Genomic DNA, 12,092 nt, shown 5'->3' with positions numbered 1-12,092 from the left:
TCGAAATCTTTTGTTTTCATAGCTCCTACTTGACTTAATTTAGCGTGTTGAGTTGGTTCAGGTGTAAAACTACATTCATTAACTTTTTAAAATAAACCAGTTGACGCATTTAATGCCAAATATGAAAATATGTTTTTCCATTAATGAGAATAAATGTGTAGTAGTTTGAAAGGATCCCTTGTCATCCATGATGTTAATATGTAGGGTAGGCTACTAAAGTAGGCTGAATAATAAATCATCATAGTGAAAAACTATCGTTGCGGCTTGCCTCACCACCAATAGCCTGGATCCAGCCACAGAGCCAAACTGAGTTCGACATCCCTGTCATAATGTGAATTATAGTGATTTTTGTAGATGGAAATTCAAGCAAATGATCTTTTAACTCATTCAAAAATATGTTTTCAGGAGCATCGTCCAAGTGCCAAAACGTTAAAAAAGGTTTTTCTTGTTTTAGTTTAAAAACACTATTTTAAAGGGTTCGGCTCTGCTCACCAGTAAGTATCTAGCCTCTGGGAATGATTTCAGCATGATAAATCACCATTAGATGGCAGGAGTGGCTTTCGTCAAAACTTCATCCGCACTAGGAAGCCCCCACTTTCTCATGTTCCTTCCTTTTGCCGGCGAATGAGAGTGTATGGGCGTAGCGACTAAGCATACTGAAGCAGTACTGTAAAAGTAGCGAAGAAACAGACAAATAGTAATAGGCAGCTGTAACTCCTCAATAGAGCTTATTCCTTTAAAGGAAAGATGACGATGTTTCATTGGCATCTTCAGGTCAGAGAGGAATGATGTTTCATGCACATCCCTTTGTAACTGTGGGTGGCACTGTCTTTGTTTTTCAGATCTGAAGACTTCAGTTTCCTGCCAATCGGTTACCTCACTTCCTGGTTCTGCCTACGGATAACAACTTGCTGCCTATCACCTAAAGCCAATCAGCATTAGTATAAAAGCACCCTGTTTTTTGCTGTTTACTCTTTTCTGTCTTTTGTCAATTCTCTTTTGTTGACTCTTTTGTTTACTCCTTATTTTGCAGACATCAGATGCACACATTTACCGACTAGTACCTAAGTACAGCCAGGCCCTGGGGCAGGTCAAAAAGAGGACTCTACACATGAAACATGTAGGATTTTATTCTTAGGCACATCAGGTTTGAGGAGGTGTGCCAACCTTGTACCTTATTGTTTAGAGAAGTACAGTCAGTAGCTTGTTGCTACTGGGGGGAAGTTAGTTGGACAGTACATCTGCTTCCCTTTTTTAGTCGTTCTGTTAGGTTCTTTTGTTTGGCATACTTTTGGTTGTCCCTTGGCCTTTTTTTGTGAGTTTTGAATAAATTTTGTTACTTTACTTTAGTTACTCAATGTATGTGTAACTCTTTGTTACACCCTTACCTTGTGTTGAACTCCTTTCTTTGCTCCAGTGCGCTCAGGCTCCTTTTTTCTGGTTTGTTATTTCTGTTAGTTTATTTCAAAGCTGGTAAAACCCAAGCTACAAGCTGTGACACCTTTTGTCGATCGCGTTGATCGGCCGAGGGAATACGATCGCCATGGTGACCGACAGTTCATACATCGTTCATGCATAGTTCATGCATCAGTGTAGTGTTCTTGCAAAAAAATATTATTTTGCAAGAAAGGTGCCCTCGTGTTTATGGGGAGCATTGTTTGGATATAGGAAGTATCACAAATGCAGAGAAAGAACGAAGTTAAAGATCTGCTTGAAATGCATCCTTTCAGCCCTTTTCTTCTCAGAAGTTTTCTTAAATACTATGGATTATTTGGTAACTTAGCTATGTTCAACTGTGATTTACTAAACAATGGTAAGCTAGAAACATACTATTTTTTCAAATGAAAGATCAGGGTCGAATCTTTCTTTTGATATTTCCTATGCCCTTAAAGCTACAGAACTACATTTCCTGTAGGGCTTTAAAAATGTCTCAAAATGGCAAAATAATTGGCTGGCGCCAGCACTTCCCATTTGACAGATGTCTGGCATTGAATGAATTAAAGTTTTATCTTTATTTGTACTCTTATTTTTTCACGCCTACAACGGTCCATGTTTGTAGCGCCACCTTCTGCTTTGGTGGACCTTTGTGTATGCATGCTAAGCTTCACTGCATCAAAAAATGGCTGACCAATTAACTGGAGCTTAACTGGATCCAAAGAACCTTTCTGCACGCTCGGACGGGACGCTCCAGCGCCACACACGGGCAAGAAAATACACACAGATACATACTCATTAACAAAGGCTTAGCGCCCCCTTACCCTTGGCAAAGAACAGCCCCCCCACGTCGGAGGGAGGTTACACACTGCTTTTGTCACCTGATCCTCAACCTTGACTGCTCTAAACCCGAATCAGCAATGAAAACGCTGCTCGGAGTATCAGCTGGTATTAAATGCACCCCACACCCACTCCCCAACCCTTCCAACTTTGCACAAGGCCTGCTCAGTCCCAAATAAATGCTACAAGTGCAGGGGTCGGCAACCCAAAATTTGCAAAGAGCCGTAAGGGACCAAAAAAATAAAAACGTATCTGGAGCCGCAACAACATAAAAAAAACGTATAAAGACCCATTTTAATTGAACTCATTCACTACCAAGGACGACAAGATGCCATTGACTGCTTCAGATGTCAATTCTCGTTTTTCTATTTAGGTAGGTTGAATTCATACTTTAGTGGCACCACAAAAGGTTCACATTTTGCTCCTTATCGTCTCATTTGCTACCAATGTATACTAAATTCTTCAATCTGTCCTGAGTTTAGTGAAATTGACAGTTTCGCATGTCAAATATTTGTTTAAATTGGCAGGCTATTGATTAATTGTGCTGGAAGTCAATTGATTAAGTTAAGTTCAATTTTCTTGACAATTCATCACATTTTTTTTTATTTCTACCCATTCACTACCAATAACGACTAAGTATATTTCCTGAATTAAATCCTTAGACGGATTTAGACATCAATTAAGTTGTATATGAGAAACTGGGCTGGAAGTCAATGAGTTAATAGAAAAGGGGAATTGCCCACCCAGGTACATACTCTGCCCAACCAAAGAAAATTGGATGTAGTAATGAGGGCAGTCCATGCGTATACCATCCCAATAGTATAACTCGATTTATATAATATTGTAGTATTGTGTATGTCAGCAGACACTAGAGTGGACTCTGCCACATCATACAGCACACACTGTCTGCCCAGTCCCCATGAAACATGACCTTGCCTACAAACAAAGCAAAAAAAAGGGAAAAAAACAAGTCAGGAAAAAAAACAAGAATAAAAGAAAAGAACAGAGGTAAAAGAGAAAAGCAGGAAAAATAAGAAAAGATCAAAGAACACGAAAAAAGTAATACAAGCCTAAGGAAAATAAAACAAAAGAAAAAAAAGTGGAAAAAGAAGCATAAGGCCAGAAAAGAAGGGGAAAATGCAAGAAAACGAAAAAAAGAAGACATAAGCAAAGAAATAAAGAACAAGAGAAAAAGACAGGGTTTATGGGGTTCCCTTTGATCCGTATAGAATAATAATAATTTAACATTCTGCTCAAAATGAATCAACATATTTTTAATCTATTATGCCAACAAATTTAAAGTCAAGCAACTGGAATCCCTGCGTAACACAAAATGTCAATTTCAAATATTTACTTTTCATTGCAACAACAAATAAAGTACCAGGTGATGGCAGTAGCCCTTTAGCCACCTTGCCCTTGCATTTCTGTGAGAATTTCAGCCCACCCAGTTTCTGACATGGCAACTGTAAATAAAAAAGAAAGTTGAATGTGAGGGCTGCCCGTTCCAGGTCAAGTAGAAATTTGAGGTTTTTTTTTTTTTTTTTTACCAAAATCCGAAACAACTGCGCCCAATGGAGCCCAATTTTTCCTGGAAAGTGGATAGCCTCCGGTGTGGTCCATTTTTAAGGTTTCCCATGTTACCCCCTTGCTGTATTTTTGAGTATTCCCCTGCTCTTTGGTAGGTTTGAGATTAGGGGATGTTGTAACCACCACAGTTTGTGGGCCTTGGCAGCCGTTTGGGACTCTGTGACTAAGGGCTATACAAGTAGATGGAGCTTGAATATTGGGAAAAAAATAGAAACTGTTGAATACAGATTCTAGATTTTACTCGCAACAGTGGCTGACACCAGTATTCAACACTCCCTCAAGGCTGTTTAATAATCCTGATCTAGTAATCAGAAGAATATTGAATTTATATTAAGTTACCTCTGTATTAAAGGAAAAATATCAGGGGGGTTTTGTAGAGGAAAGTGATATGTATTAATGATATCCGATCCTGCTGTCTCATTTATTAATATTAACCCCAAACTTTTGAACAATAGTGTACTGTATAAATTTCCTTCCCCCGTCTTTTTCCATTTTCAAACATTTCTGAAAAACATATTGGGAGCCACCACGGCAGCGCTACAATCCCACATGCGGCCCTGGACCTTCAGGTTGCTGACCCCTGGGAAAGTGGAATTAAATGCTCCTGCCGGGCTGCTTTTCCAAAACTTCCACTAGAGGGCATAGCTTGCTTCATCATACTGACCGGTGAATAGTGTTCTCATTTTCTCAGATGACTTCATGTTCATTGATGGACTGAAAGCGGCACGACCTTATTATGAGTGTGTGTGTTTTAGTATGCTCGGTTCAGCTATTGTAAACCTGAGTGAAAGGCAAAAGCTGAGTCCACACACCTGGAAAGCAGATCTCATTCACCTCTCCTGCCCAACTCAGTGCGTCTTTCCACTTTTTAAAAGAAACACACACTTGGCAGCTCTTATTTTGTTCCTTCTCTTGCTTTCAACCTCATTTCTTTCATTACAATTATTAAAACCATGTTATGGCACATAGAAACCGCAGGAAAAAAAGCAAAAGAACTCACCCAAGAGGGCAATAGTTGACGTAGCTTGAATATTCCTTGGGGAAGACTTCACCTTGGGGGTATCCGTGCACCAGCCACTAAAAGTAACTGCAGACTTTCTGGAGGATCATCCCTGACTCGAGTCAATTGACCAAGACTGAGCAGTTTGCGCAGTTCTGGCAACCTCTGAGCGAGTCGAGGAATGATATTAGCAGTACTGGATGTCCATTGGCTTAGAAGAAAATACCCCCTCCCTTCCTTTTTCTCCTCCTCTCCTCTGCTTCTAATACGTGCACTCTCTCCTCACTTGGGTCAAGCGACACACGCAGTATTTTCGATTCCGCCCAATAAACAAAACGTTGGGGCATATATTGAATCATAATAATGGTCTGCATTAGAATATCATGGATATACCAAAATACGAAAAGGTCATTTAAGTGTCCAAAGCACAGAAAGTCCTGAGAGAAGTTTTTTTTATTGAGCACAATTCACTGACATGTCATCAGTTTTCATTTTTTTAAGTTTTGAGTTAAAAAATAACAATCTGATTCAACCTGGTATAAGATCTATATCTTTATTATGGCAATGTGACCTCAGGCTTTTGGTGTCGTGGTGTTCCACAGGGTTCACTTCTTGGTCCCCTTCTTTTAAGTATTTATATGCTTCAGCTTGGTAATATTATTCACAAGTATAATATTAAGTCATTTCAAGTCATTTTTATTTGTATAGCCCTTAATCACAAAGAGTCTAAAAGGGCTGCAAGTGTAATATTAGTTCTCATTACTATGCCATTGACGACAAGTACTACATTTTGTTGTGGAAAATTGGAGGCTTGCTTCACTGAGAAAAAAATATCGATGTCACCTAATTTTTTATATCTTGGTAGAGCTCATTGGTGTGACGTGTTCTTGAACACTGTTCTGAACCTTGACAAATCAAATATCAACCAGAGTGACTTCAATAGAAATGTAGGTGTTATAATGAATTTGTTGTTTGAATTATATGTGAAAAGTATTACTATAAAAACTTTTTCTATCTACGCATTTTGGCAAGGATTTGCTCGATGTTGTGTCAATCTGATGCTGAGATTATAACTCGTTCGATTTTTAACACTCATATTGATTACTGTAATATATGGCTCCTGTTCTCCCGTTGTCTATCATCAAATGCTGCATCAAGACTTTTGCCTGGAACAAGATGGTTTAATCATATACCTGCAACACCTGGAGCCTTTTGCATTGACCGGGTGTTTGAGATGGGAACCTTCCTTGTTGCTGTCTTGGACTTGAACACAATTTCAGTTATTACTTATTTTTATTGTTGATGTTGACTATGTTATTTCTATTGGTGCCCAATCAACAGTCATTGGAACCTGCTTGTCTTGGAAGGGGGATAACCTCAGGTGGGGTCCATTCTCAAGGTTTCTCATTTTTCCCCCTTGGTGGGTTTCTTGAGTTTTTCCTTGCCCTCAGGTAGTTTTGAGATCAGGGGATGTCGTAACTACCATAATTGTAGGCCTTGGCAGCCCTTTGAGACTTTGTGATTCAGAGTTAGACAAGTAAATGTAACTTGACTAATGGAAAAAATAGGAACTGGTGAGTACAGATTCTAGATATTGGTGGCGATAAGGTATGCGCAACATTGCCTGACACCGTGTCAGCCGCTCTCTCAAGGCTGTTTAACAATCTGTCATGATTACTGATTCGGGGCATTTGCGGCTGCCCCGTTGGCGCCAACAGCCACGGGACCTGATTGACTGTTGGACTCTTTTTAAACTCCCGTCTTTCGAAAGGAAACCTATGCTCTCAGCTAGGCAAGCTTTGTACTCTCCGACATTATCCTGCCCTGTTTTCCTGCCTGATACCTGTTGCCGACCTGTTTCTGGACCGTTTCTGATTTTGCTCCTCCGTCCCGGCCATCGACCTGTTTTGCCCTGTTTCCTGCCTGATACCTGTTGCCGACCTCTTTTTTGGACCCGTTTCTGTTTTGCTCCCCCGTCCTGGCCATCGACCTGTTTTCTCGCTGTCAACGACTACCTTCGCTCGACACGGAAGTGCCACTTCCGCGTTCCTGCCATCTGCTACCCGTGACCGACGATCATCTGATCGTGGATGCAAGCACTGCTCTCTTTCTTAATAAAAACTGAGTAAAACGAACGCTATTGGATCCTGTCCCCGTTCTTGTCTTGTGACACAATCCTGATCTAAGAATTAGAAGAATATTGAATTTACATTAGGTTAACTCAATATTAAGGAAAATATCTTTATTTTTTTTTAGAGGAAAGTGATATGCAACAATGGTTCCTGCTGTCTGTGTTATTAATATTATATTGGGCTGTCAAACTGGAAAATCGAATACATCTCAAAAAGTGTCATCTCTAAAAAACGTAGGCATTTTCAATGACAAATGATGATGAATGATAAATGTTCGGGCCATGTATTATGCATATTGTAAAGAAGAATGAGGTTTAGCATTGCTATTCTCAGTACTGCATTAATGAAGAATGCATTGTGCTTGTTTATAGTTTAATTTGAAAAAAAAATAAATTATCTTATTGAAGGTGCTGTCCGGAATTTGAAAAGGTTCTACTCGCTGAAGCCATCTTCTGTCTTAAGTCATCATTGCAGCCTCTGTCAAAGTCCCTGAGTGCAGCTACGTGCAAGTACGTAGACTTGCTCAAATAAACTCCTTTTTTTCATTTTTTTAGGGGTTTGGTTCAGCATTTGGACTTTTTTTAAAACAAGCATTTTCCTTCTTTTGCCATTTTTATCCTACACTAACAAAAAACTAATGACAAGCATGGTATTACTTCAGCCCCCTCCTTCCCGCCTCATTATCCGGATTCCTAATGTATTGCGCATTCCGAACAGCTCTGATAAAAGTAAGATTAAAGCAGATAGGCTCCGTAATTTTTTTTTTATAAGGGCTCTTTGAACTTAGTTGGGCATTGTTAACACATACTCAATGGAGAAAACATTCTACTTTCAACTTTTTAAGGACACCTGAGATGACGCACCAGACCTAATGATTAGAAAAATTAGCGTAAAACATCAAAATGATATATACATTCATATCGCATTAACTATATCTTGCCAGTATCATGGAGTATCAATTTTTTTTTAAGCTTAGCATGGGCGCTATCTCTGTGGGGTGAGCTCAAAGTGGCATTGTTGTAAAAACTAATTTCCGCCCACGAAAACTTCTTTGCACGATTCCAAACTTGATCGCCGAGCTTGTCAACCTCTCACTTTCGTGCCGCGCCGTTTAACATCTTACGCCGAGCTTTTATCAAAAGGGGGAAATTTGATCGGCTTTTGTTTGGCCATTTCTCTCATTTCCCAACCGGGACCATTGCAGAACAGAACGCGCCCAGCGCCTCTTTTGTGCCCCCACAGAAAACTGTAACATTAAGCCTATTTACAGCAGACAGAGAGGGAAAGGGATATAAAAGGTAAGCCCCGTAGGCCTACGCATGCAGTCGGAGCGGAAGCGAGGATCAGTGCGGCATGGCTACAACAAAATGAGGGGCCCCGGGTCAGTAAATCCTGCCAGTGAAAACAAGGCCCGGTAATAGTCGGGCATGCCACTGCACCGCACTTCCCTACATGCTTTCGTCACCGCTTTATTGGGACTCTGCTCTGAAAACAAAACCAAGTTAATGTGGGCCGGGTTGGATGTCACGAGCAATAGAAGGATACCTTTTTGATCGGCTCATAGCAAGAGACGACGCTGTTGATCTTATCTCTGAGCCTCGCCAGGCTCTCCTGTCACGCCGCCGACCGGTTAGTCAGCGCAGGCTGTCGTCATTCGTCACTGTGGAAAGGACGTGTGAACTCTTGGAGATCTGTATTTTTTTTTTTTTTCAGACAGGGGCCTGGTCTGAAAAATGCCAGAAACCTAAAAATAAAAAATTAAACACACGCTACCTGATTTAACTACCTCCAAATGTTTGTAAATCATGTCAAGTCACATTTATTTGTTTAGCCCCGGGGGCGGCAACCCGCGGCTCAGGAGCAACATGCTGCCGAGTGGCTCTCTGGTGCTTTTCCAAATATGTGTACAGACGCTGCCTTACTTACGAATGATCCGGATGATAGTTCATAAGTTGAATTTGTTCGTAAGTTGCTCCAGTGCTATATTTTGTATGGAATGTATGTTTAAGGTTTATATAAGAATGTTTAAGGCTTGTATAAGTAACCAGGGTTGGGTAGGGTTACTTTAACTTGATTACTTTCAATTACCGTATTTTCCGCACTATAAGGCGCACCGTGTTATAGGGCGCACCTTCAATGAATTATATATTTTTAAACTTTTTCCATACATAAGGCGCAAAGCATTATAAGGCGCTATGAGTGCATGCTGGTTTAAGATCAGGTAATTGTGCAATTTTGTAATTATAATCCTGTGCAGTCCTTGGAGACATTTTTGTGATTAAGGGCTATATAAATAAATGTGACTTAACTTGACTTGGCTACAGTAGAGGATGTAGTTACGTTATGCAACCATTAGATGGTGCCGCGCTAAAGGGAACGTCAACAAAACAGTCAGATAGGTCAGTCAAACTTTATTAAAAGATAACAAACAAGCTTTCCACAATCTTCATTCACTCCCAAAATAAATAAACAGCTGTTTTATTATTTTCTCTGAGGTAAAGCATTTTCGTGACACATCTTTAACATCTTTGAACAACAGCAAGGCATAACATTTTACTTTTCCTCCATTTAGTCAACACGCAAAAAAAAGTGATACTGTTATGGTAAATTAAATTAAACGCAATCGCAATAAAGTGACACTCGTAATGTGCAAAAACAACAAGTGCAAAACAATAACAATAAAGCAATAACTTAATAACTGTAAAATGTAAAACGTAAACACACACCAAGTAGGACCACCTCTGAATTCTTTAATGTTAAGTTCCCGTGCCAGCGCTGTTGCCTTCATTCGAATAGTTATTGTACTGACACTTCTACTTGCTGCTCTTTGTTCAACAACCCACTGTTCAAGTGTGTCCTCTAACTGTGGCCATCTCGTTTTTATTGCCACAGAAACTTTGTTTAGTCTTCCTTACTTGGCGCAGCTTATCCTCATGCTTCCTCCACTTGTTGCTGCTCTATTTCCGTGTTCTACTGCGTGACTGATCGCCTTGAGTTTAAACTCTGCGTTGTAAGCGTGTCTCTTAATAGGAGCCATTTCAGGGTCTTTATACAAACGCACAAATAAAAGAGAATCGTTGTTTAATATTTCCCAGTATGCACAGCGCACTTCTTCTACACGAAAAATGGAGTCGGTGGCTGCTTCTCTTAGTTGCGAGACCTTGCAATTCAATATTGATCCATATATAAGGCACACCGGATTATAAAGCGCATAGTCAGCTTTTAAAAAAAATAATCAGATTTTATGTGCGCCTTATAGTGCGGAAAATACGGTACTTTTGGATTACTCCAATACCAAATATGCTAATAAAAGACAAAAGAAACTAAATATGAATAAAATTATGACTCACAACACGTGGTAAGCTTTCTCTCCTGGCTTTGATCTCCGGCAAAACTAACATAAAATGCGACAGAAACAAAATGAAAATAAATCCAAACAGCTTGCCAAACTCCATTTTTGCCGTTCCATGTATTCCGTTACTCCCCAAGCCTGCACAAAATTTAGTAATCTTATTCATATTTAGTTTCTTTTGTCTTTTATTAGCATATTTGGTATTGGAGTAATCCAAAAGTAATTGAAAGTAATTAAGTTAAAGTAACCCTACCCAACCCTGTAAGTAACCTGTATTGCTTTGAAACTGAAAAATAAACGTTTCGTAAAATAATATGCTCTATAAGGTTACAAAGCAGGCTGAATGATAAAACATAGTACTGAAAAACAAAGCTACACAATAGGCGTTGACATTCTGTGGTCTGTGAAGCCCTTTGAGACTCCTTGTGATTGAGGGCGTCACAAATAAACATGACTTGACTTGACTATAAAGATGAAGTTAAGTTTAACTTACTTTTGGAATAGTTAGATGACTTCCTCCTCCGTGGTAAAAAGTGGAAGAAATAAAGTGATCCAACTATTCTCTCAACCGCATAAAGCTTTCTTACTCCACTTTCATTTCAAAAGATACGGCTCGCCTCTTCTTTACACTTTACAACAACCATATCGAATGGATGCACTAGATATTAAACTATAAAACTGTCAAAGTTCTTAGCAGGATAGAGAAACAGTACAGTGTGTTTACATTACACACGAACCAGGAAGTAGAAACCGGATTTCTTCTTCGGGGTAGATGCTGGGTGACCTCTCACAGAGCCATGCAGCGGAAAGAAGCACCACAACACTGTCCTCTACATGGAAAAAGGTGCACACAATACAAAATCTAACTCAAAGCAATGTCCGGATATTTTTCGACATCCCGAAAAAAATGTTTGTACGTACCGTTGTTCTTAACTCGAATGTTCGTAAGTATGGGAGTGTCTGTACAAATTGATAAAAAAAGGAGGAAGGAAATATTTTTTCTTTTAATATAGTTTCTCTAGTAAGACAAACATGACAAAAGATAACGTTTTCCAATGCTGTAAAAATGTGTAGAATAAATATTACATTTCAACTCCAGGTGTTACTACGTGACTATAAGATGAGAGGGAAATCAGGTCCTTGAGTGTTCTCCTCTCTCTGGTCTTTCCTGTTAGAGATGTGCAGACCGAAGCTCCTCCTCTTTTAAAGCAGCAGCGTCACTGTCAGGGTTGCCATGGCGCCCAATTGGCCGCGCCAGTGTGTGTCACGGTTGCCATGGTGCCCAATTGGCCCCTGTGGTGCCAGCTGCGGCTCGTTGAGAGATTGACTTTCTGTTTATATAAAGCTCAGCGCTCTCTTGCTTCAGTGTCAGCCCGTCAAACGAACTTCTGCCCCACAAGACGTGGGTTCTGACTCGGTCCTGATTTCCTGTTGATTTCTTCAGTCCGGTATTGTTTATTTTTGTCCTGTTTTATTTCGGGTTGCAGTTTTATTTCCGTCTATTTTGGTCCTGATTATTATTTTCTCTAGTTTCTCCTGTTAGTGATGCACGTTCAATTTTGTTGTTGTTTTTTTGATCCTCAAAATGAAAATGACATCTAAAATTAGATTTCCGTATTGCATTTTTGAATTTTATCAAAGAAAGAAACATCCTGTAATTCATCAATATTGTAATGACTTTAAACTTGAGCATGTATCCTACAATAGAGAAGTCATGCAGTGCATCATTCTCCACAGGATACACTGC

The 12,092-nt window shown here is 39.7% G+C and overlaps 2 protein-coding genes across 2 annotated transcripts in view; one reads left to right on the top strand and one right to left on the bottom strand.

The window, feature by feature from the left end:
* pphln1 (periphilin 1) overlaps positions 1-1,092 on the top strand; it is a 66,826-nt gene extending 65,734 nt beyond the window's left edge. Inside the window, exon 11 of the mRNA XM_088348582.1 lies at positions 843-1,092. Coding sequence (XP_088204708.1) covers positions 843-848 — 6 coding nt within the window. The 3' untranslated portion in view covers positions 849-1,092. The remainder of the gene's footprint in view (positions 1-842) is intronic.
* The window catches only part of prickle1b (prickle homolog 1b), a 38,520-nt gene extending 33,469 nt beyond the window's left edge, over positions 1-5,051 (bottom strand). Inside the window, exon 1 of the mRNA XM_088348576.1 lies at positions 4,862-5,051. The gene's annotated coding sequence lies outside the window, so the exon portion shown is untranslated. The remainder of the gene's footprint in view (positions 1-4,861) is intronic.
* Positions 5,052-12,092: the final 7,041 nt, after the last annotated feature.

Source organism: Urocampus carinirostris, chromosome 11 (assembly GCF_059441175.1).
Source record: "Urocampus carinirostris isolate Australia breed hairy pipefish chromosome 11, RoL_Ucar_1.0, whole genome shotgun sequence".
NCBI lineage: Eukaryota > Metazoa > Chordata > Actinopteri > Syngnathiformes > Syngnathidae > Urocampus > Urocampus carinirostris.
The sequence above is the reverse complement of the archived record's forward strand: the minus strand, read 5'-3'. Positions and strand labels throughout refer to the sequence as shown.